The sequence below is a fragment of the Balaenoptera acutorostrata genome, chromosome 5, assembly GCF_949987535.1.
Source record: "Balaenoptera acutorostrata chromosome 5, mBalAcu1.1, whole genome shotgun sequence".
Taxonomy (NCBI): Eukaryota; Metazoa; Chordata; class Mammalia; order Artiodactyla; family Balaenopteridae; genus Balaenoptera; species Balaenoptera acutorostrata.
In genome coordinates this window covers 77541886-77567873 of record NC_080068.1, presented here as the reverse complement: position 1 = coordinate 77567873, position 25988 = coordinate 77541886, and the positions used below count along the sequence as shown (strand labels likewise).

At 41.0% G+C, this 25988-nt stretch overlaps 1 protein-coding gene across 1 annotated transcript; it reads left to right on the top strand.

Annotated features, from left to right (window-relative positions):
- Positions 1–1758: 1758 nt before the first annotated feature.
- UCHL1 (ubiquitin C-terminal hydrolase L1) lies at positions 1759–25593 on the top strand. The gene is made up of 11 exons (XM_057547490.1): positions 1759–1843; positions 13781–13944; positions 14073–14209; positions 14314–14325; positions 14748–14876; positions 17659–17809; positions 19795–19880; positions 19959–20006; positions 20868–20934; positions 21821–21879; positions 25174–25593. Exons 3-11 carry the CDS (start codon positions 14177–14179, stop codon positions 25258–25260), a joined length of 672 nt encoding a protein of 223 aa, XP_057403473.1. The 5' UTR covers positions 1759–1843; positions 13781–13944; positions 14073–14176; the 3' UTR covers positions 25261–25593.
- The last annotated feature ends 395 nt before the right edge of the window (positions 25594–25988 follow it).

Here is a 25988-nt window from a genome sequence, read left to right as displayed (position 1 = left end):
AACAAAAGTAATGATGAAGATTCACTGCAAATGAATACTATGAAAAATAGAAATGGAGGGGGAAAAAAAGGAAAGGAAGGAGGAGAGGGAGGGAGGAGTAAGGAGCAGAGAAGGGAGGGAGGGGAGGGATGGAGGGGGAGGGACCCAAACTACAAGCGGTTCCCTTTACTCTCAGTTCAGGTATCTTCTGAAGAGGACAGCAATTCAAGGGAAATCAAAGGCAGTTTCTAGAGAAATAGATTTCTTTGTTCTGACAAACTGAAAGACACTGTGTTGAAGGAAGCTTTTGCCAAGCACACCACATTGGATCTTCTGTCCAAGGCCATCATCAAGGTCAGGTTAATGGCTGGGCTTCTGAAAAATGTGGTCTTAGTGAAATCTAGAAGGAGTCCTAATGCTCTTTCCAACAGCCACATAAATAACCAAGAGGCATGTGGCACAGTGGGTTTCTGTCTTACTTTGGCCAGTCACTGGTATTATAACTTTTGGCAATTCCTTTAACCATTTGGAGCTTCACTTTTAACATGTAGAGGTGACAAGCAGACATGGAGTGAAATTCCAGGTTCACCTCTTATTACTGTATGACTTTAGGAAAGTTATATAACTTCTATGAATTGATTTCTTCAGCTATAAGATGTGAATAAGACATAAAAAGATCATTCAGAAGTAGCCTGACCAAAAAAAAAAAAGGACATAATGTATGATTCTATTTATATAAAGCTGTGGAAAATGCCAACCGATCTACAGTGACAGAGAGTAGATCAATGGTTGCTTGGGGAGCTGGGAAGCAGGGAGGGGTGGGGAACAAAGAGACCTCTCAGGTGGTGGATCTGCCCCCGATCTTGATTTGGTGATTGTTTCATGGGTGTATATGTATGCCAAAACATCAAAATATACATTAAACATTGTAAACATTTATTGTTTGTCAATTATGCCTCAATAAAACTGTTTTTTCTAAAAGGGTGAGAGAATTAAATGAGATAGTATGTGCAAAACAATTAGCACAGCATGTGGTACAAGTAAAAGTCTCCAGAAATATGGGTTCCTTTCCCCACTGATGTCAAAGGGCTATTTAAAATGGTACTGTGCTCCATAAACATCCATCAGTACTACAAACACTGAAATCTTCCCAGAAGTTTTATAGCTTGATAAATATTTTCAAAGAAAAATATGACAATATGAAAATATCTCTGTGGCTTTTTAAGGATATTATTTGTGACGCTTTCTTTCAAATCTTCATTAGAAGCATATTTTCATTGTTGGAATCACATTGCATGCCACTTTCCACTCCACGTTTTTAAGTAAAATGTCTTGCATGTTGTTTTTAATGGCTACCTTGTAATTTTTTCAGTGGTAAGAATTCTGGATATATTTTAAAGATAGAGCTGCCAGGATTTGCTGACAGATTGAATTTGGGGCATGAGAGAAAGAGGACTCAGGGATGATGCTGAGGTTTCTGGCCTGAGCAATTAGAAGTTCAGTAAAGTGGACAGTTTTTGAGATGAGGAAGAGTATGAAAAGGGCAGATTAGGAGGGGAGGATGAGGAATTTAGTTTTGGACAAGTTAGGTATCAAACATCAACATGGAGATGTGGAGTAGGCAGTTGGACTTGAGATTAGAGAGGAGGTCTGACTGGAGATAAAAATTGGGGAGTCTCCAATATGAAGATGGAATTTAAAACCATGAGCTGGATGAGTTCTTCAAGGGCATGAGTATAAATAAACAGAAGAGGTTCAACCGCTGAGTCATGGGGGCCATCTAGTGTCAGCAATCCTGGAGCTGAAGAGGAATCAGCAAAGGTGACAGAAAAGGAGTGTCGGGAGAGTGGAAATCCCAGAAGAGGTGGGTGTCCACAATGTTTACATGAGAGAATGCTGCTGGTCATTTAAGTAAGAGTGGCTATATCAAGGGCAATTTTGGTGGAGTGCTGTGAGCCAAACTGTTATTGGAATAGATTCAAAAGGTTATCGTAAATAGAAATTTCTCCAAGGAAGATAATGGCCAGTAAGCACATGAAAAGATGCTCAACATTAGTAGCTCTAAGGGAAAGACACATCAAAATGACAATGAGATACCACCTCGCATCCGTAAGGATGGCTACAATCAAAAGGAAAATAAGTGTTGGTAGGATATGGAGCATTGCTTTTATAAAGGGGTTAATTGTTAGAGATTCTTGCACTGTCATTTTCCCTGATGTCTCAGTTAGCATTCCCTGTTTTATCTTCTCAGGAGTAGTTTATGTAAGAATGTTTACGATCTGTTCCTTGAATATTTGGTAAGACTCACCAAAAAAGAATTTAAGTCTGGATATTTCTTCATGGAAAGGTTTAAAATTACTGCTTTATTTGGTTTCACAATGCAGGCTTTCTATTTTTTTTCTAGGTATTTGAAAATTTTCTCTAAGTTTTGAAATTCATTGGCATAAAATTGTTCACAGTATTATACTCTTACTGTCTTTTAAATTTATAATGCATATGTGATTCTCATTTTACATCCTTAATATTATCTATTTGTGCATTATCTCTTTGCCCCTCCCCATAAATCCTGCCAGATGATTGTCTATTTTTTTTTTAAACTTTTGTTTCTTGGTCATCTCTATTGTTATTTTACTACATCATCTATTTCTGCTCCTTATTATCTACTTTCTTCTACTTGCCTTGAGGTTATTTTTTTTTTTTTTTCTTGAGGTTATTTTGTTATTCTTTTGCTAACCTTTTAGGTTGGATGCTTAGCTCACTACTTTTCCACATTTCTTCTTTTCTAAAAGAAGCATTTAATGTGACGAATTTCCCTCAAATACTACTTTCATTGCATCTCATACGTTTTGATATTTAAACTTTTATTATTGCTTAGTTCTAAATATGTTCAAATTTCAATTATGGCTTTGACCCATGATTTACTAAAGAGCATGCATTTAATTTCCAAAGTTAATTTTAAAAGTCTCACTTGTCATTTTATTATTGGTATTTGAATTAACTGCATTGCAATTAGAAAATGTCATCTGCATAATACTGATTCTATAAGATGTGTTGAGTCATGCTTCATGACTAGGCACTTAATCAATGTTTATAAATGCTCCATGAATGCTTGAGAAGAATGCACATTTTAAAATTGTTGGGTACAGAGTTCTATATACGACCATTAGATTAAGACTGTTTTATTGTGGTATTCAGTTTTGTTTTTTAATCTTCTATATGTCAGAAGCTCAGCCAGCTGAGCTGGGGGAGACAGAGAGAGAGAGAGAGAGAGAGAGAGAGAGAGAGAGAGAGAGAGAGAGAGGAGTGAGCTGCCAGGTGTCAGAGTAGCTGATGAAAACAAGCCAAAAATGAAAGGGCTTAACCACTTACCGCTTTGGAACAAGCAAGTAGCTAAACTGCAGAAAGTGCAGACTCCTTCTGTTCCGCTTTCCCCCAGGGAAGTACACACTGGTCCAGGCCAGCTGGATCAGTGCAGATGTGGGGATCATCTCACTGTTGAGGGAGCCCCGGAACAAAAGACACCAATAGTTTTATGGCCCCTGGGGTCGGGGCTGAGGGCAGGGGGGAAGGATAAGGCGTGGAAAAGTACTGAGTAAGCCTGGGCAAAGGTGCCTTCGACGGTTCCCCTCTGCTCCCCATAAGGAGGCCTCAACCCAGGCACCTGAAGAAGAGATCTGCCCAAGGCTTAGATAAAAGCTCAGAAATAAAGGTTCTGGGAGTAGGAATGCAAGTATGCCAAAGAGCATGATTGGCCAGAGGGGTCTGAGTCCTTGCTTGCAAGTCTTCTCAGAGGCTGCAATGCATTGGCTGTACCCCAAATCTAATGTAGGCCTCTTCCCCAAGAGGTCTGCCAGGTAAAGCCTTTGTAACTGCCTGTGATCAGGCCTGAAAAAAAACACACATAGGTTTTAACCAGGTACCATACTCCTCACTATATTGTCAGTTTGACTTATAAATAATTAAGAAAGGTGGGTACATGGTAATGGTGGATTTATCCATTCTCCCCTGCAGTCCTATCAAATTTTGTTTTACACATTTGAGGCTACTTTATTAGGAGCATGCAACTTTAGAATTGCTGTATCTTCCTGATGAATTAAATAATCATAATGATACCCTTATCTTTGATAATGCTTTTGCTTAACAATCCATTATGCGGACATTAATATAGTTACACTAGGTTTCCTTGGTTAATAATTTTGCTGGAAAACTTTTCCCCTTCCTTTTACTTTTGATCTTGCCATATCCTTATGCCTTAGGCATGTCTCTTAAAAATAGCACGTATCGGGGTGAGATGTGACAGGGTGAGAGAGTGTCATGGACATATATACACTACCAAATGTAAAACAGATAGCTTGTGGGAAGCAGCCGCATAGCACAGGGAGATCAGCTTGGTGCTATGTGACTGCCTGGGGGGGTGGGATGGGGAGGGTGGAAGGGAGGGAGATGCGGGAGGGAGGAGATATGGGAACGTGTGTATATGTGTAGCTGATTCACTTTGTTATAAAGCAGAAAGTAACACACCATTGTGAAGCAATTATACTTCAATAAAGATGTTTAAAAAAAAAATAGCACGTATCTAGATTTAAAGAATCTAATTTGATAAAATGTAAGTTTAGTCCATTTACATTTAATATGATTTTTAAATTTGGACTTTTTTCTACTTTTCTCTCTCTTACCTTATTATTCCTATTTGTCCTGGATTTTCTATGCTTTTTTCCCTCTTATCTTGCCTTTGGCGGGGGGGGGGGGGGGGGGGGGGGGGGGGGGCGGGTGTTGATTGTGTTTCTTCCCTTCTCCTATTTAGCTCTAATTGTTTGGATTCATATGTTTTTTTCTTTTCTTTATCAATTGCCCTTGAGACAACTTAACAAAGCCTAAAGTTAAATAATTTCTTAACCTCTGCCAGAACAATAAAGAACCTGTGAATACATTCACTCTCCTTGCACTTCCTCACATCATATATATTATTATGCAAAATTGTATTTTAGCACTATTCTATTTATTTGGATTTACATATATGCTTCCACTGAATATTATTTTAATCCCTTTTCTCAGACCATCGACTGGATCATTTTTTCTTCTTTAATTACATCTTTTAGAAGTTACTTTTGTACAACTCTCTAAGTAGTAAACTCAGCTTATGTTTATATGTAAATTTTTTTCACCTTTGTTTTTGAAAGATAGTTTTGCTGAATACGAAATTCAAGGATGACATTTATTTTCTCTCAACACATTGGAGGTATTATTCCATTGTCTCCTGGCTTCCTTGGTTGCTATTGAGGAGACTGATGTCATTTTCCTTTATGTTTTCTTTGTGGCTGATTCTAAAATCTTTCTTTGTTCTTGGTGTTCTGCAGTTTCACTACTTATATCTAAGCATGGATTTCTTTTTATTTTTCCTTTTAGGGATACATTGTGTTTCTTTAATTTGTCCTTTCTGAGATACAATGTACTTCCCACTCTGCTTAAATGATTGAGGTCCTCTTTCTGAGATAGGCATAAGGCTCCGTTCTGGTCAGTTTTCACAAGGGCAGTTTTTAAGGAGTAGTGGGCTGCTGGTGAAAGTTTGGTAGCTGATGAAAAGAAACAAACAGGGTATGAACTCAAAATGGATTAAAGACCTAAATGTAAGACCAGATACTATAAAACTCTTAGAGGAAAACACGAGTAGAACACTTTTTGACATAAATCGCAGCAATTATCTTTTTGGATCCACCTCCTACAGTAATGAAAATAAAAACAAAAACAAACAAATGGGACCTAATTAAACTTAAAAGGTTTTGCACAGCAAAGGAAACCATCCACAAAATGAAAAGACAACCCATAGAATGGGAGAAAATATTTGCTAATGATCTGACCGACAAGGGATTAATCTCCAAAATATACAAACAGCTCATGTAGCTCAATATCAGAAAACAAACAACCCAATCAAAAAATGGGCAGAAGATCTAAATAGACATTTCTCCAAAAAAGACATACAGGTGGCCAAAAAGCACATGAAAAGATGCTCAATATTACTAATTATTAGAGAGATGCAAGTCAAAGCTACAATGAGGTATCACCTCACACCAGCCAGAATAGCCATCATCAAAAAGTCTACAAACAATAAATGCTGGAGAGGGTGTAGAAAAAAGGGAACCCTCCTACATTGCTGGTGGGAATGTAAATTGGTGCAGCCACTATGGAGAACAGTATGGAGGTTCCTTAAAAAACTATAAATAGAGCTTGGGGACTTCCCTGGTGGTCCAGTGGTTAAGAATCTGCCTTCCAATGCAGGGGACGTGTGCTCGATCCCTAGTTGGGGAACTAAGATCCCACATGCGGTGGGGCAGCTAACCCTGCGTGCTGCAACTAGAGAGCCCATGCGCTACAACTACTGAGCCCATGTGCTCTGGAGCCCATGTGCCACAACTGGAGAGCTCACGCGCCGCAACTAGAGAAGCCTGCATGCTGCAAGGAAGAGCCTGCACGCTGCAATGAAAGATCCCACATGCAGCAACTAAGACCCAACACAGCCAAATAAATAAATAAATAGAATATTTTTAAAAACCCTATAAATAGAGCTACCATATGATCTAGCAATCCCACTCCTGGGCATATATCTGGAGAAAACCATACTTTGGAAAGATACATACACCCCAACGTTCATAGCAGCACTATTTACAATAGCCAAGACATGGAAGCAACCTAAATGTCCATTGACAGATGAATGGATAAAGAAGATGTGGTATATATATATATACAATGGAATATTACTCAGCCATAAAAAGAATGAAATAATGCCATTTGCAGCAACATGGATGGACCTAGAGATTATCATACTAAGTGAATTAAGTCAGATAAAGACAAATATCATATGATACCATTTATATGTGGAGTCTAAAAAAATGATACAAATGAACTAATTTACAAAACAAAAACAGACTCACAGACTTAGAAAACAAACTTATGGTTACCAAAGGGGAAAGGTTGGAGGAGGTATAAATCTGGAGTTTGGTATTAACAGATACACACTACTATATATAAAATAGATAATCAACAAGGACCTACTCTATAGCACAGGGAACTCTACTCAATATTCTGTAATAACCTAAATGGGAAAAGAATCTGAAAAAGAATAGATATATGTATATGTATAACTGAATCACTTTGCTGTATACCGGAAACTAACACAACGTTGTATATCAACTATACTCCAATATAAAAGAAAAAAGAAAAAAACAGGGTATCTGCTTCTGGCATTATGGGTGACCCAGCGCTCTAAGGAGCTCTTCCACGGAAGGTCTACTAATACAGTGCACAGGACACACTATTTGAAATACTGTCTGTCTCACAAGGAGCAGAGGAGTTCTCCAGTGACAACCTCCCTTCCTCCTCCTCGCCCTCAACGATCCCCCAAAAGAAAATAGACTTGAGCTGGGGTCTAAGAAAGCAGTATGGAGTTGGGACTGGAACAGTGGGCAGCCAAGTTAGAAGGAAGAGGATAATAAATGTCAATAGCAACAGGGTTTGCTATACAGATGGCCAAGTACTAGAAGGAATATGTGGAGAAATGAAAAGGTAAATTTCTTAGGGTAGTGAATTTATGTATGGGTTGAGTTTTTTTTTTAATTGCTTCATGTTCTTAGGCCACTGAAGCTAAATGTCCAGGTAAGACCAAGACACTAGACATCTATAAATTGATCTATTTACTCAAAGGATTCTGAAAAAATGCTTGGTTAGGTCTTAGAACTCAGCAGTATTCTCGAGAAGACATTTCCTGGTATATTTATAGATTTAAATTTTTTCTGCTTATCATATTCCTCATATACTAATCTCCTGGTAAAAGGATATATGTAACAAACAGCTCTGAAGCACACTTCAGAAACCAATTTTAACTGATAAATCTTGTTTATTATATCCTAGTCCCATCAAACAGGGCTAATGGCTAAAATTAAGGAATTACAGATGAAAGTAGACTTAACCCAAATTTTTATATGATTTGGTCTATATACCTTTTATTTTCTGCTGCTCAAGGTCCTTGGGATGCTAGAATTGGGAGAATTTGTAGTGTTCCTGTAACACTCATTTTACTGTTGAGGAAACTGGGATGTAAAGAAGTTAATTAAACTGCCTGTGTTCACATTTTGGATGGCTGATCTGGGTCCACCAAAGCCCTCTGATTTCCAATTTCACAGCTCCACAAGAAATAGTAACTGAGGGACAGTAGGGCAGGATCTCTATTTCACTTGTCCTGAGAACACCTCTCATTATCTGCTACCAGTTGCCAGCTGTGTCATATTTCTCCTATGTCCTCAAGCCCTTTCTCTATACCTTAGCAACATAAGGCATTTATTTTTCACTGTGGACAGTGCATGCTGCTAGCTGTCCTGAACACGAGTTGACTGTGAAGAGCTTGATAAAAAACAGAACCAGTGTTTCCTTGTGTCTAAGATGCACCTGTTTTTCATGTTTAAACATTTCTGAAAAGAGAGATGCCTTACACCTGATAAATACATTTGATGCACTGGATCTGCCCCCTTCCCCCCCACAAAAGAAGCTCTTAAATTGATCATTTATTTTAAAATTGACGACATTTAAAAGCCCAGGAAACATGGTCTATGCCTTATAGCTGTCATCTGCTAATCTCACCCCCAACCCAGGTAAGCGTAGTATAGTGTCTGACACATAGTAGGTGCTCAAAAATATGTGTTGAATAAATACATGACTATATGAAGTAAGGTATAATTCAATGAGGACATGCACTCTCCTCCCTCACATTTATCTTTCTTCCTTCCGACATATTTGTGGATACCCAGTTAATGAACTGCTTTTAGGAAACAGGACGAAAATTGACTTTACCATGGGAACTAAGTGCAGTAATTTCTTTGCATTATATGTGATTTTTTATTGTGTTATTTTTAACTTTAAAATATCTGGATGTCAGAACCTTACTTCTGGGGAAACATTATTGACAGAGGAATTGCCAAGTAAGTTTTAAAAATGTTGAGGAAGTACTCTGTCAATAATTTATGTGCTAATTATAAATTCAAACTAGACTCTCAGACCTCAAAGTGAGCCACACTTATCAGAGTTGGGTGACCTGCTCTGGCCCTGGACACTGGGGAAGTCATTTGAGTTCCTTTTTTCTCAGCGGTTGATCTTCATACTTATTATGACTTATTATGACTAAGGCTGTAAGGCTGGCCCTTAGATGGAAGTAGGCAGCACAGTTGAACATGCGCAAGTTTTTGAATCAAATAAACTTGGGTTGAAACCCAGACTCAGACACTTAGTAGCTGTGTGACTTTAGCAATTTAAACAGTCTCTCTGAGGCCTCAGTTTACTTACCTGCAAAATCAAGGTAGAAATATGAATATCAGAGGATTGGTCTGAGGATTCAATGGGGATGACAAATACAATGTCCTTTGTATAACAAAAAAGGCTAGTGTTCTTCCCTTGCTCATCTCCCTTCTTGGGTAACTTCTGATTTCAGGCAGAAATACCCACTTCTCAAAATATTTGGGGAGCACTGCTTCAGCGCTTGAGTCGCCTGTCTTCACAAAGACACTGTATACTCTACCTCTTCAACTAGTAACAGTCTTTTGTCATTAGAGTTTTCCTATCTTTGAGATTTATGAACGACTCCTATATTTTTTGCAATATCCTTATAGACCAATAATACTATTTGCTTAGTATATGTTAGACTTGCCCAGAGATTTAACAGCTGTGAAATCAGAAACTTGTTCTAATTATATACATGTACAAGAACACACAGCTTTTATGATGTGCATTAAAACAAATAACTATTACATGTTTGTGATTCACCTAAAATCATCTCATGTACTTCTACTGGTATGCCTGCAGTATAGCAATGCAGGAGTCCAAAACTACTCTAGGCATTTTAAGTAGAATGGAATTTAATACAGGGAATTAGGTGCTTACAAAACAACTGGGAGTGCTGGAGAACAAACTTTGTGGGCTGAGCCTTCAGGACTGACTCCCATATACTGTAGGACTGTTCTACCAAGGACGTTTGAATATATCTGTCTTATTAATTATCAGAATCAAAAAAAGGTTGGTTTTTAAAGGGTCAATCCCAAATCTTATTGCTAAAAAAAAAAACCCACTTATGATAAAAATTCTATTCCTGGTGAATCAGAAATGGCATCTTTATTTATGAAGGACAACTTATCCACTCATTGATTTTGTTTTTCCACCTCTAACAGGTCTACTCCATATTTACCCTGCATATTTGATTTTTTTAAAAATGGTTTTCCTTCGGATCTTTGTGTATTCATTTTAATGTTTATAAACAAAATGTTGTGGACTTGTTTTTCACTTGATATTTTCCACATTATTACATACTTTTACAACCACAGAATCAAGAAAAAAGTGACTATAAAGACCAACTGTACTATGATAATTGATGCAGAGCTTCATACATATCCCTACTGAATTTTTAACACCTTTGCTAAGATAACATTCACCCATTTAAAGTTTTTTGATATATTCATAGGGGTGTACAACCATCACCAAAATCTCTATTAAATTTCATCACTTTATTTTTAACTCATTTTTCTGAATCTCATGATTCTGCCATTTAGTTTGCTTATTCTCACTTGCATGTGCTCTCTCTCCCTCTCTCTCTGCTCCAATAAAACTGTGCAAGACAGGATTAGAACCATTGTCGGGTGGCTACAGGCTGAGATTACTTCATTCAGCAGCACTTCTTTTTTAAAGGTAGAGTAACTTCAATAAGCTATAAAACCACCTCAACTTTAATATCAATTGATGTCAACCCAGGCAGCATGAAGAAAGAATACAATGAGAAGTGTTCTATCAGTCCATCTAGCTAGTAAGCCCAAAAGAAAAGGAGACAAGGGTTGGCAGACATAACTTCTTCAAAATGCAAGCATTCTATTTTTTCAAAGAATTCACTACTTACGAGTCCTAGAATTTGGCTAATGATTGATATCAAATCTCCTGGTCTACAGTTTCAGTAGATATTGTACTAATGTATTCAGAGATACATTCTCCCCTGGCTCTCCCCTCTTTTTTTAAAAAAAGATCAGGATACAGTTTGTTCATGTCTAGTCTCTGGCATCTTCCTGTAAGCAGGGAGCTGTTTTATTCATTGCTCTGATGCTTCCTGGCACATAGTAGGCCCTCAATATATATATATTAGTTGAGTGAATGAGTGACTACCTTTAACGAAGATTTCTGAAAGTGTTATCATTACTTCTTTTTTTATTAATTAATTAATTAATTAATCAATCTTTGGCCACGTTGGGTCTTTGTGGCTGCGCATGGGCTTTCTCTAGTTGCGGCGAGTGGGGGCTACTCTTCATTGCGGTGTGCAGGCTTCTCTTGTTGCAGAGCATGGGCTCTAGGCACGCCGGCTTCAGTAGTTGTGGCATGTGGGCTCAGTAGTTGTGTCTCACGGGCTCTAGAGTGTAGGCGCAGTAGTTGTGGTGCACGGGCTTAGTTGCTCCGCGGCATGTGGGATCTTCCCAGACCAGGGCTGGAACCCGTGTCCCCTACATTGGCAGGTGGATTCCTAACCACTGTACCACCAGGGAAGTCCCTCATTACTTCTTTTTTAAAAATTTTATTGAAGTGTAGTTGATTTACAATGTTATGTTAGTTATCATTTTTTCTTTTACTATTTATTTTGGCAATAACTGTAAACTGCTAACTTCTACAGGTCCATCAGGCCTTATATTAAATGTCACTTCCTTCGGGAAGCTCTCCCGATTCCCTACGCTAAGTGTTCCCAAACTCTACTCCCTCTCACACCACTCTTATTACTGATAAGAGCTTGATGACAGAAGTTACTTTGTTCACCTTTGTATCCCCATTACACAGTATGTGCTTAATCGGTACTTGTTGAAAAAATGAAGTAAATTAGGATGTAATTTGTCTCAGTCTTAAAGGCAAGAACTCATCCAACATAGCCAGGTATTCTTTTTTTTTTTTTTTTTTTTTTAAGGATTTTCTTATTTATTTATTTATTTATTTATTTTTGGCTGTGTTGGGTCTTCGGTTCGTGCGAGGGCTTTCTCCAGTTGCGGCAAGCGGGGGCCACTCTTCATCGCGGTGCGGGGACCGCCCTTCATCGCGGTGCGCGGGCCTTTCTCTATCGCGGCCCCTCCCGTCGCGGGGCACAGGCTCCAGACGCGCAGGCTCAGCAATTGTGGCTCACGGGCCCAGCTGCTCCGTGGCATGTGGGATCTTCCCAGACCAGGGCTCGAACCCGTGTCCCCTGCATTAGCAGGCAGATTCTCAACCACTGCGCCACCAGGGAAGCCCAGCCAGGTATTCTTGTACTACTACTCACTTGTCAAGACTTTCAAGTCTTCTATTGTTTTTTTTTTTCAGAGAGAGATGCTTTGGATTTTTTTTTTTTTTAATTAATTTATTTTTTGGCTGTGTTGGGTCTTCGTTTCTGTGCAAGGGCTTTCTCTAGTTGCGGCAAGTGGGGGCCACTCTTCAATGCAGTGCGCGGGCCTCTCACTATCACAGCCTCTCTTGTTGCGGAGCACAAGCTCCAGACGCGCAGGCTCGGTAGTTGTGGCTCACGGGCCTAGTCGCTCCACGGCATGTGGGATCTTCCCAGACCAGGGCTCGAACCCGTGTCCCCTGCACTGGCAAGCAGATTCTTAACCATTGCGCCACCAGGGAAACCCAAGTCTTCTATTTTTAAAGAAACAACTTTAGTGAGGCATAATTTACATACCACAAAATTCATCCATTAAGTTCTTCTTACTAATGTCTTTTCCTCTCTCATGTTCTGTGTGAAGGTCATTTTTCTGGTGGTAACAATGGGAAGAAAATAGAAGTGGAATGTAGTGGGATTTTGGATAGAGAATGGGCTCCTTGAGCCCAATTTACCAGGGTTTACTTCTCAGTTTTACTTTTCAGTTGTGATCTTAAAGCAAATTAACCTCTCTAAGCCACGGATTCTGAGCTGTAAAACTGCACTACGAAGAGTTTCTTCATTGGCTTCTCTAAGGGTTGTGAGATGACATGCAAAAAATCTGATCCACTGTAGAGGTAATAACTCAAAAACAGCAGATCCCCTCCCTTCTCTCTGTCATCTTTTAACCTTGGATCCCCTAAACAGTAGGTCTATTCTTTCACCATCATCATTATCTTGTTCTGAGCATAAGTGAAAAAATTCCCAACCTTCTTCTTTTCTTAGGATTCAGCAAGCCCCACTTCATTCTGAGGTTTTGTTTTCCTGCACTATTCTTACAGATTTTGTTCCACTTTTTATTCATTTTTAGGCATATGCTATTTGTCTCCATCTTTTGAATATGCTGGTAGAAAAAAACCCAAACCCCACCTGAGATCATTAGAGAACAGCGGTTAAGTTGCCCTTACCTTTCTTCTTCACTGGGAGTGTTCTATTGTGAACTTAACGTTTTATTTTTCAAAGCCTCCCATTCCTTGAAAAAAATGCGTTTCCTTTTACAGCCTCTCATCTTGAAATTATACCTGTCTTTTTCCCTGGATATGTTTCCTAAAGCCTCCGACAGCCTGCCTTCTCTGTGTGTCGTATTACAGCCACATCCCCCAGGTCTCTACCGCTTCCCCAAGACCAACCAATTCTTCCCTGGGAGTCACATTACATCAGCATCACTAATGCAATATGTGCTATATTACAGACTATGTTTTAATCTAGGCGGTCAATTAAAAACGAACCTCGGTGCTGGTTTGCTTTAACATGGAGGATGAATTATCTAAGGTCAAATGCAAACTGCTGCTAGATTTATATTCATATTAAATATATACCTGTTGAATTTGGGCTTTTTCTCAGTGCTTCAGAGACGCTAAGCTTTCAGGTAACTGGGATGGTCGAAAGTGTGGGTTTCCAGAAACTTCGCAAAAAATCAGACTCCATCAAAAGGACTGCTCCACACGCTCAAGGAACACCCACCAACAAAACCCATCTCCACAACCACCAGATTATCTCACCAGCAAGTGAGACTGCAAGGTTTGGGGGCTTGGCCGTACCACTCCGCACTGCGCAAGGGGGGGGGTTCGTGCCCATTTGGCTGCGACTGACCGTTTCTCCTCGCTTGGTTTTGCCTCTGCTCCCCCTGCGCAAGCACCCATAGTGCGTCAGGCCGGTGCTTTATAGCTGCAGCCTGGGCGGCTCCGCTCTCCGTTTTTCCTCTTCTCTGGGTTGTGCCTCCTGCCGTTGTTTGCGAAGATGCAGCTCAAGCCGATGGAGATTAACCCGGAGGTGAGCATCAGGTGCACTGTTACTCGGGGAGCGCAGGGCCGAGGGTCAGCCCTCACCAGGTAGCGGTATCAATGACTGCTTTTATCTTTGCATTTGCCTTCCAGATGCTGAACAAAGTGAGTGACGTCTCGGGCTTCCTCTGTCCCCCTCCCCCGGGAGCACCGAGGCGGAGGCGCCCCCCGGCTCCGGCTGTTTCGCAGAGACCGAGCGGCGCCCTGCGCGCTCCAGAGGCGGCGGGGCTGGGGCGCGGCCGGGGTGCCCACCCTCTGCCCCTGCCTCGGGTGCGGCGGTGACTGCGAAACCGGTCAGAGGTGGGATGGAGGAGGCTGCGCCCAGATGCTAGCCCCGGGCGTCGCGGGAGCCACGTGTGGGCCGCGCTTTGTGCTGTGTCATTGCACTCGGCTCGGGTGGGGGGCGGGGCGGGGCTGGGCTCCTCCCAGGCCCGGGGAGAGGCGCGAGGACGCAGAGCCCGCCCCGCCTCCCCCGCCTCGCGGTAGGTGCCCGCCACTTGCCTGGCCGCCCTGTTTCTTCCCCGCAGGTGCTGGCCCGGCTGGGGGTCGCCGGCCAGTGGCGCTTCGAGGACGTGCTGGGACTGGAAGAGGAGTCTCTGGGCTCGGTGCCGGCGCCTGCCTGCGCGCTGCTGCTGCTCTTTCCTCTCACGGCCCAGGTAGGGCGTGGGGCCCGGGGTGCGCAGGCGCTGCGCTGTGCGCGCTGCCGCCAGACCGGAGTGGGGCGTTGAGGGCGGTGCAGGCTCTCCTCCCGTCCTGGCCTGGGCGCCCAGAGCTGGCACACTGCCCCTTCCTTGTGGCGGATGGAGGGAGGAGCTCGCACTTTGATGGTACCTGCTCACTGGGCTTCTGTTGTAACGGAGTTTATTGCCTGGTCGTTCATCCATCCAGTATTGCCTTGAATTTGGAGGAGAAGCAGTATCTCAGTTCCAGCATCCCAATTATCCAGGAAGACAGTTCACCCTACTCATGAGTGCAGTTTGAGCCTAGGCTTTTTGGCAGTTTGAGCCAAGGAATGGCTGACTGGTTGTTCTCCTTTAACGGCTGTGACGTGTCGTTTTATTGTTTGATTCTCAGACTCCCACCTTGCTGTAAAATGGAGGGGGATGGGCTTGCCTAAACCACAAGAAAACAATAGGTTCTTTAATTTTCCACCTCTGCTGCCTGGGTCTTCAGTGGATTCAGGCGTTTCTTCTCAACCCTCCGCTCCCTACAACGTACACACTTGGTTTTTAGTTTCTCCAGTGTGTTTTTCTAAAGCTTAATCATTTGTGTGTGGTTCCTGTGTGAGAACCTCCTTCTACCTCTCAACCTCTTTCCTCTCTGCCCTTGTAGTTAAGTGAATAGGTGGGCATTAGACCAGTCTTGGAAATGCTTTTTCATTTCCCTTTAGATGGTCTTCCGCCTGCAAGTGGGCAAGTGTATGATGCTCAGTCTTTGAGGTACATAGATATAAAAAGGTTGCTGGGGTAATTGTTGTCTTGGATGTATGGAATCCCACTAATTAGCATGGTTTCGTCTATCTCCTATTGCTGCCACTCGACCCCTGATTGAGGAGTGGTTGAATTTTGCTTTAGTGAAACTTGGGGCATTAGCATATAGGGCATCGTTCCAAACAGAGTGAGCTAAACTGAAGCACTATCCTAATGCCGGGTGTTCTAGAAGCATCCTCAGCATAAACTAAGCCCTATGGGAAGTTCCAGGCGTTCCTCCTAGTAAATGGGCTAAGTATTGTAGGTTAAAAACACTTATTAAAGCTGTTAGGATAATCCCACTGACACGTTTGTTATTCCCAAAGCCTTTACTTGGGTGAAAATGGAGTTCCCAAATAATTGCAAGTCAAATTAGCTTCCCCATTGATCAAATCAAATGCAATCTTCTCTCATTTGAGCCTCTCGCAGAGGTTTCTTATTAGAGGAACCATGATGACTCGGAGGTTTTTGAGCAGCAGCACTCAAAGGCAAGGCCTCTGGGAGGCAGTGGTGCAGTGTGTTTGTCTTGCAAAAGCCCGTTGCTCTCATTTTGCTGGATCAAGCAGATCTTGGTTAGAAGAACATTCTGGATAGAACATTTTATGTTTGAAAGAGCTCGATACTTTGTCTTTTCGCTCCAGTTCTGTCTGTCAGATTTACTGAATGCCTGTTATGTGACACAAAACACCTATTGGGCTAAATACTGAAGCAAATTCAAAGAAAAGTCGAGGTTTATAGGTTGACTTCCAAACAAGCTAATGTTAATTTAGAAAGCATCTAATTTTGTCTAAGAATATTATGAAATCCTAAATGGATTACTTTTAACACATTTTAAGGGATCATGAAATATTTACAGAAATGTCTGCATGCAAGAGCTCAAACAACCCTAAAGAACGATGCTATCCCATTACAAAAAAGTTAAACCTTTTTAGAAAAGTGAAAATCCTTAACAGTCATGAGTAGCTCAATTCAAGGATCCAGTAGGTAGATACATGATGCTAGAACTTCCTACTGGTTGGAGTTTAAGTTGATCTTGTGGGACAAGAGAGCTTATTCCTCTGATGGTACCACAGACAAGGCTTACTTCAATTCCATGTACAGTAATGCAAGGCTGCTAGAATTAGAAATATATGTACTTCTCGGGTTCCGTACGGTTTATACCAGTAGTAAGAAATTAATGTTTCTGTAGCATCAGCACCCTGCTTTTAACTGAGCAGTCATACCTTTAAGGTCTTTAGAACTTGTTAGTGAAAGGGCCAGACAAGCCCACTATATTACTGTACAAAGAGATAATGCTTTGAGGAAACTAGTCTCCTCAAATTGTATAGTTGTCAAGGACAAACAAGAGTTACATCTTTCTCTTGTAGGGTGAGAAGGTTTTGTGAAATCACAACCCAGCACCCCAGACCAGTTGTCTTTCCTTCTTAAAAAAGGATGAGGGAATAGTTAATTTCTTTAAATTGCTCCTTTCTTTAGTTAAGTTTTGTCTTGTTTTGTTTTTGAAGAGACATGTATTTGGGCAGAATAGAAGTAGAACTTCAAAGAATAGTGAGGTATAAACTAGCTGGTGTTCTTGGGCATTCAACTGACCAGCGCTTGATTGGAATGCCTGTGTGAAAGTCGTTAGTGTTAAAGGAAGAAAATAACGAACTCGTCGGTTTTTCTGACCTCAGCATGCCATCCATTTCAAGGTAAAAGGTTGCAGTGGTGTCTAGACAAAGGCTTGGGCAATATCCAAGGCCGCTACTGCACTGCAGCATCAGGGTGGAGTGTCAGAACCTCTCAGAACCCCACGGGCTGGCGTGGGTGGCAGACGGGCCGTTCTCTGGGCGCCAGCCAGCACCTAGAACCAAGGCTCCTGGTCACATATCCCACTTCTGTTTCCATTTAGGTGCTAGAACTCACTATGCTGTCGTCTGTTCTTTGCATTTTCATTTTGAGATGTAAAAATGTTTTTTTGCACTCACAGCATGAGAACTTCAGGAAAAAACAGATTGAAGAGCTGAAGGGACAAGAAGTAAGTCCTAAGGTGTACTTCATGAAGCAGACCATTGGCAACTCCTGTGGAACCATCGGACTCATTCATGCAGTGGCCAATAATCAGGACAAATTGGAGTTCGGTGAGTGGGTTTTGAGGCCAGTCATCCTCTGGTTGACCTTTAATTAACTGTAATGCTTCCTTCCAACACCCCCAAGCCTCTGTTTGGCAAACCCGTTGCCTTAAATTTTTTTGAAAACCTACTTATGCAGGTAGAATCAGTGGATGAATTCTCATTGTTCCTCCCTTTTGAGGAAGGGAAGCGCATCCAAGAAGCATGGTGTGGTTTCCTCCGCCTGGAGAGGCGGGGCAGGTGACAGTGCAGTTTTGTACTTGCCTCTCCGCCTGGGCTCTTCATGTGCAGATCCTCCTGCTAGTCTTGACAATTCTAGAGAATTAGAGATGCTGTTAAGGCATAAAATGCCAACCTTTAGGACCTTTCTTTAATGGTGCTGTGTCTCATAAGCAACAGGAGAACCAAAACAGCCTAAAGCAGCAGGACACAGCGCGAGATCCTGCAGGGAGGCATAGCCGCAGGCTGGCACCTTGAGAGATCCATCTGTGAACAAAGCTGGGTCAGGAATTTTAGCTCGCCTCCAGTGGATGCCATGGAGGATAGAGAAGAGATGAGTCTCAGCCCTTAAGCTGTCAGAAGCGCAAGTAACAGCATTGAAATATGTTAAAATACATGGCATTGTGTATGATTTTGGCCAAGGGTCAGCAAACTTTCTTAAAAGGCCAGAGAGTAAATCTTTTAGGCTTTGAGGGCCATATAATCTCTGCCCTTGTAGTGAAAGAGCAGCCATAGACAAGATGTAGAGCAGTGGATGTGGCTGTGTTTCAATAAAACTTTATTAGGTGGCAGTAGTCTGCCAACTCCTGATTTAGACAATGGATGGGGATGGCTGAGAATTGAATGAGTTCAACTAACAGTCCATGCTGTTGCTTGTAGCAGGTCAAATACTTTTTTTTTTTTTTTTTTAATTTAAACAAGGGAATTGTGGCCAAGATTCTACTCCTGGTATACTTCTGAAATTAAAAAAAAAAAAAAAAAAAGTGCTTGTCTGGCCACAAAGGTCCAGATCTTCTAGAAGTTGCTTTTTCAAATATTGACTTGAGTGAGTCATTAAAAAGTCGTAGTTTGATCCTTTTTATTTCTTCTGCAGTAAGTATCATTTCTTTTAGAATACTGTGTTCCTGAGGTCACAGATACTGTAACTCCTCCATAAACATGGTCATGACGGGGCCATCGGCTTAATCTGAGTCACAGCCCTCCTCATAAAGTTGAGAGGATTCCTACAACTTCCAAATTTTAAATGGTCCCCATTTAACAAATTTGTTTAAGTTTAGAGCTGAAAGTTCAAACTGAGGTCTTTTGAAATGCAAGTTGCTCTTGAGTCCTAGACTCATCCACACTGAGCAATGACAAAATGCTTATGCCAACCATCAGCTAGTTAGCTGTCTCTAGGCCAGACTGTTAGGGTCTTTGTATTTCTATTTAAGATCTGTAGGTTGACGTCTCTCTGGATAACCATATTACTCAGATTGCATTTTCTACCCTGAAATAAAAGTCTTGGTTTGAGAACTGTTGATGTTGATAGATTAGAATGTTATTGTTACATCATGTATGCAATAAACATTAATTGTGCATTGCTAAGTGCTGTAGATGAGAGCAATAGACAAGACAGTTCCTGCCTTTATGGCACTGAACGTCTCACAAATACATGTTACAAGTGGATCAGTGCTGTAACAGAGGTGGTAAGAGATCTGAGAGGTGAGGGGGAAGGTGGAGGGGTCGGGGGACAGGGAGGGTGTGAGGAAGAGCTTGGCATGCTGGAGGAGCTGAGAGTTCTCTGGCTTGAATGCAGTGAGAGGGGAGTGGTTGGAAAAAGAGGCTGGGGAAGAGGCACCGCTCATCCATATCTTCAGAGGCCATGGTAAAAAGTCAGGTTGCCAAACGTGACAGACTATGCAGTGGCTTAAGTCAGCAATAAATGTGCAACCATTTACATTATACCGGTACTAACATATGCTTTTTTTTCTTTCTTTTTTCTTTTTTTTTTAAAGAGGATGGGTCAGTTCTGAAACAGTTTCTTTCTGAAACAGAGAAGTTGTCCCCTGAAGACAGAGCAAAATGCTTTGAAAAGAATGAGGTAGGAAGAGAACTTCTAGAGCACCGATTTTCAATAACTCCGGAGGTTTTTGTGCTAACTCTTCTCTGTTTTCTGCAGGCCATCCAGGCAGCCCATGATGCCGTGGCACAGGAAGGCCAATGTCGGGTAAATACAAGTTAGAGCCAGGCTGTCCCGGTGTCACCCATGTTTCCCCAGAAATATGTGCAAGAACCTCTTACTGGAACACAGCACATGTTTCCACCCAAGGCTGATGAATGCCAGAAAATTCTACCAGAATAATGCCTTGACCAGACCTGTTCATAAAAATGGCTCTTCAAAATATCTAATTGGCAGTTGACACAATCTTGAGTAAATTCAGACTGGTAGTGTTTTATATAGATCCAAATGGGTCTAATAGAGTGAGTAGCACCCCTCTTAATAACTGAACATTTCACATACTCTTCTCACAGTCTATTGGAGAGCAAGCTGGACCAACAAGGACTAAAAGTTTCTAGATGACTTGAATGTACCATTAATCTGAACACAGCCTTCAAGTCAACTGTTGATAAGATTTAAGTCAGTAATAGTGTCTGTATAACTGCAGTTGACTGTCACCTTTTAGTCTTGACCTTGGGTGAAGTACTTATCCTCCCTAAGCCTTGATTTCCTCCTCAGTAAAAAGCAAGTCTTGAGAGTTCTGAGAGTTACAGTATATCTACTTCAATGGTCTTAGAATAGTACCTAGTATATAAGAAATAAATATTAGCTATAATCATTTAAAATAATATGTAGGCAGGTTGGTTCAAGCATATTCTACTTAGAGAATTTATTTTTAACAAATTAAGTTCTGCTTGTAAAATAATCATATCGCAAAATATGTGTATCAAATCAACAGGTTATATACCTTAAACTTACACCATATTATGTCATTTATATCTTAATTTTTTTCTTTCAGCTTTATTTTTAAATGCAGTTTATAATACAGTAAAAAATACTCATTTTTGAAAAAATATCTTGACTCTGCAGGTAGATGACAAAGTGAACTTTCATTTTATTCTGTTTAACAACGTGGATGGCCACCTCTATGAACTTGGTACGTTTCACTCCAGTTTTGGAATCTAATACAGATGCATGCATTCTCTCAGACATAATTCCTCTTACAGTACTGGTGTGTGACTTTATGGTGGCGCTTAGTATATCCGTTTGTGAAGCCAGAACACCGAGGTATTCTCATGGGGGCACTTAACCCTTTATCATACCCAGAGCACCTCCCTCAGGAACCTGGCCTGCGGGATGAATGGCTTTAGTCACAAACCAGTAAAGAGAACTGATCAGCCAGTGCAAAGTATACACGTTCAGATTTTCTCTTTCCACCTTCCAGTATAGTATCACCAGTATAAGGTCTCCACCGCCATCCTTTCCAGACAAGGAATACTTTTGGAAGGAGGTAAATGCCTAAACACAACCTGGTTTGTGTAAAAAGAATTCAGACATGTCCACCTCTGTATTAAGAAGAGTCATCTCCTTTGTATTATTAGAGAAAGACTTGCAGCTGTGTCATCTCAAGCCAAGATACTGCCTATGGCAAGCAAGGGCAAAGAAAACTTGGGGCTGATCAGCAGTCCTTGAGGGGCAAATGAAATCTCAAGGATCCTTTTTCTTCCCTCCACCTTCCCTGTACCTCATAGACTGCTTCTGACTTTTGCTTTGTGGTCCTTCCCAAGAGATGGGCACAAGCCCTCCTAGTAGGGTAGCTAGTTTGGCCTTGTGTGGTCTTGGTGCTTTAGGTTAGAATTGCCTGGGATGGATATCTAGAAACACTTGAACCTCATTTCCAGCCTATTGCTTCCCAACCAGCCTAACCTTTGTGGGAGTGGCAGTGGTATTTGGAAGAATCTAAAACTTGCCTTTAAGCTGGACAAGCACAGTAGACAGAAAACGTGCAGAGAAAAGTGACATGCCTGGCTTTTTCGTTACAGATGGACGGATGCCTTTTCCGGTGAACCATGGCATCAGTTCAGAGGACTCACTGCTGCAGGTAGTCTTTGGAATCCATTTCCACTAGGGCCCATATTTCTTTAGCCAGTTTGTCTATTCTAAAGTGCAAACCTTTTTCGGTACAGGCACCATCAATCATCTGGGATAAGAGCAGTCTTTAGGGCTTAAAGATCATCTCAGTAATTCTGTCCGCTTTATTTTATAGCAAATAGTTTTAAACAGGATCCTTTAGAGCAGCCCTGCCTAATCTGTATCGCGTGCTGTCTTTAGCCCACAGTTAGATTTAGCCTGAAAGCCATTGTTTATTTCCTTGTGGGATTAAGGTGACTCTTGTCCTCTTGTCAGATTATGTCATAGCCAATGACTCAGACTCATGGAACAGCAACCCAAGCCTTTCCTAATCCCTCTCTGACTGCTGGATTTGGGTCAGTCTTATAGGTAGCATACTATGGATTCTGGTTAGGCAGTTACCTCTGTGATTGTTTTCTTCCCACACGGTCGGTCCACTGTTAACAGGTCAAAGGAAGCAAATTCAAAACATGCCTGACCAGAACTTTAAGATCCAGGGTCACTGTGTAACCGTCCTCGTAAAAGTGACGGTGGAAATCTCTTAATTCTGAACACGAGTTGGTCGACTAGTCCTCTTTCCTCTAAAAATGAATCTCTAGAGTTTAATCAATTTGCTGTTAGAAAGGAAAATGGCTTAATTGTGATAAAATTAAAAATGATGTTAAGGTATAATTACTTCATTTGTCGTAATAACAGCTAAACTTTTTTGCGTGCTGCTTGTGTGTAGACCGGGGGTTGGCAAACTTTTTCTGTGAAGAGCCAGGAAATATTTTAGGCTTTGTGTAGCATATGGGCTCTGTTGCAGGTATTCATTTCTGCTGTGACAGCTCCAAAGCAGCCGCACAGGCAGTGTCTAAATGAATGCGTATGGCTGTGTTCCATTAAAACTTTATTAACAAAAACAGGCAGCAGGCTGGATTTGGCCCACAGGCTGCAGTTTGCTGACTGCATGCTAGATGCTGTTCTAAGTTAGTTACCTCTTTTATGATGCTCTGAGGTAGTTACTATTACTCACATTTTACAGATGAGGAAACGGAGGTGCGGAGGTAAGTGATGCCCAAGGTCAATGGCAAACTACAGAATCATGGTTCAAATCTAGACAGTCTGTCTCTAGCGTCTGTGCTCTTAGCCACTGTACAATACTACCTTTATAGTAGACCTGTCTTTGGAACATCATAGACCTGATGACCTCAAGGTACTAGTGGACCAAATTATGCAGTCCTAGGAGGGACAGTCACTTTCTCTAGCCTGCTGTCATATACACCTGAGATCAGTCAGAGCTAATTCTTGGATGTACCAGGGATAAATGAGAATAGTGATATGGAATGAGAACTAGACCTACAGAAACAGAATGGGGATTTGCATGAGAGTCAGGATTCACTTATGGGAGAGAATAAGAACAGGGGCAGAATTTTTGGTTATGACCTATTTGGAGGAAAGATTCTGGTCCATCTAGTAAAGCTTCCTAGGTACATACCAACTCCTATCTAACACTATCCTAATACAGGCACACCTCACATTGTGGGTTCAGTTCCAGACCACTGCAGTAAAGCAAATATCACAATAAAGAGAAGTTTTGAGTTTTTTTGCTTCCTACTGCATATAAAAGTTATGTTTACACTATACTGTAGTCTGTTAAGTGTGCAATAAATAGCATTATGTCTAAAAAACGAATGTACATACCTTAATTTAAAATATTGTTAAAACAATGCTAACCATCATCTGAGTGTTCAGTGAGTCAGTCTTTTTGCAATAGTAACATCAAAGATCACTGATCACAGATCACCATAACAAATATAATAATATTATGAGAATTACCAAAATGTGACACAGAGACATGAAGTGAGCCAATGCTGCTGGAAAAGTGATGCTGATAGACTTGCTCCATGCAGGATTGCCACAAACCTTCAATTTGCCAAAAAAAAAAAAAAAAAAAAAAAAAATGCAGTATCTGCAAAGCACAATAAAGTGAAGTGCAATAAAATGAGGTATGCCTGTACCATAAAATGTGCTCTGCATAGGATACTTAAAACTGTTATGTGAGTAGAATTTATGAGGTTTGGGGAAGGTAAAACTTTTTTTGTTTAAAAAAAAAACCTCATTTTAAATTAATTGACTAGAAAATAACATCTTAATTAGTGGAAATTATCCTAAGTAAGGCTGGTTCTATATGGTTAGAGATGTTTTAGGTTATCTAAACTATACCCCGAATTAACTTGTTAAATTGGTGAGAAAATACATAAACTTAACCCAAGTATCCTAAACTTGAGTGAATTAGGTCACTGCTTATCGTCTGTGTAGGAGATGGCTGTTGTCTTTACAGGCGCATTAATCAACAGCATGGGTCCTAAAGGAAAGTGGCTTTGGGGAAGGCAGGTCTGGGATATCAATATATTAAAAATTCTGATAGAATAAAATGTAGACGTTACTCTAGATCCTCTTCAGTTTTTCTAAGTGGTTCCAAAGCAGAAACAAAACCGGGGTGGGGTTGATGCTTTTTCAGGGCCAGAACTCATTATCAGGTTGGTGATTTTTAGGCCTTGGGAGCTGATGTTCCATGACTGTTCTCTGTCATAGCACATCCACTGTCCTCTTGAAGGTCTCGTGTTTAACATTGTTGGTGGGGCTTTCTTTCCACTGGACTTTTAACAAATTGAACAGTGATTGATATTCTGATCCCAAGGCATTTAAACCCCAGAATTTCTCAAGTAACATTGGGGTCAGTTTTCTCTTCCCAATCTTTGTAATCTAGGTGTTAGAATTAGTAACACATGTCATCCCCTAAATATGTAGGAATCCATCACTTATCTGTACTTGGAATACCAAGTATTTAAACTTTAAGCCTGTTTTGTAAAATGTTTACTTGAAGTAAGTCTGTCTTTACTCCGGGAATTTCTGAGTTAGAACTTTTTCCTTATGGAAGAGAAATCAATTTTCTATCTTTGGATTTGAGGGAAAGAGCACCAAGAGTATAGTTTTCTTGTCAAAACCGGGCACAAGGTGGCAGAAGCACAGAGTGTTTGGTAGAAAGAATAAAGGAATCAAAGCTGCTGGAGCTGGATTTGTGACGTGGGTCCTTCTCTTGCCCATCACCTGATTTTTTTTCCTCTTGCCTTAAGCCCTGGTTTTCAAGTTTATTGGGAGGTTTAAAGTTGGTCAGGGTGAACTTTGGGCATTAATAGACCTTACTAATACTTTCCCCTTGAAGCTTTCATTTTGAGCTGGTGCTGTTTCGACCTTAATTCGTGACATTCCTCCTTCTCAGGACGCCGCCAAGGTCTGCAGAGAATTCACCGAGCGTGAGCAAGGGGAGGTCCGCTTCTCCGCCGTGGCCCTCTGCAAGGCAGCCTAATGCCTCATGGCGGGGGCACTTTGCTTTCTCCCTCCTTCCCTTCATCGTGAAAGTATATCCCTACCTATGTGGTCTAAGTGCTTCAGTACTTGTAGAGCACAGCTGTTCTCCTTCGGTTCCGCAGATGCGCACTTACCCGCAACTTTACCCACGCACAAGCAGAGCTCCATCGAGCAAGTTTGGTGTCACCCTCTGATGGCAAAGCGTTCCCCTCATTGTATGTCTTATACCTCAATATCTAATGCTTTAATGGCTACTTTGGTTTGTGTCTGTAAGCTAAGGCCTTGGATGTGGTTTGTCCTTAAAAGGAATAAAATTTTTCTGCTGATAAGAGATGAGCCTAAACTGGTTTTCATTTTTCCTTCCCCCCAGTGTATCCCAAATTATCATAGTGCTTACATATATATCTTCCATATAAGAACTTATACAGTACAGGTAAGAAAATTACCATAAAAATAGTATCGGTTTAGTGTGTTTCTACACTTTTTTCTATACATTTATGTTACTGTGTGTACCTGTAGACTTAAAAAAAATTAAATACTTTATTTTTTGGAACAATTTTTATTGAAATATAGTTGATAATAAATATATTAGTTTCAGATGTACAACATAGTGATTCGACATTTAAGTACATCATAAAATGATCACCACGATAAGGCTAGTAACCATCTGTGCCCTTAACAAAGTTATCGCAGTATTAGTGACCATATTCCTTATGCTATAAGAAT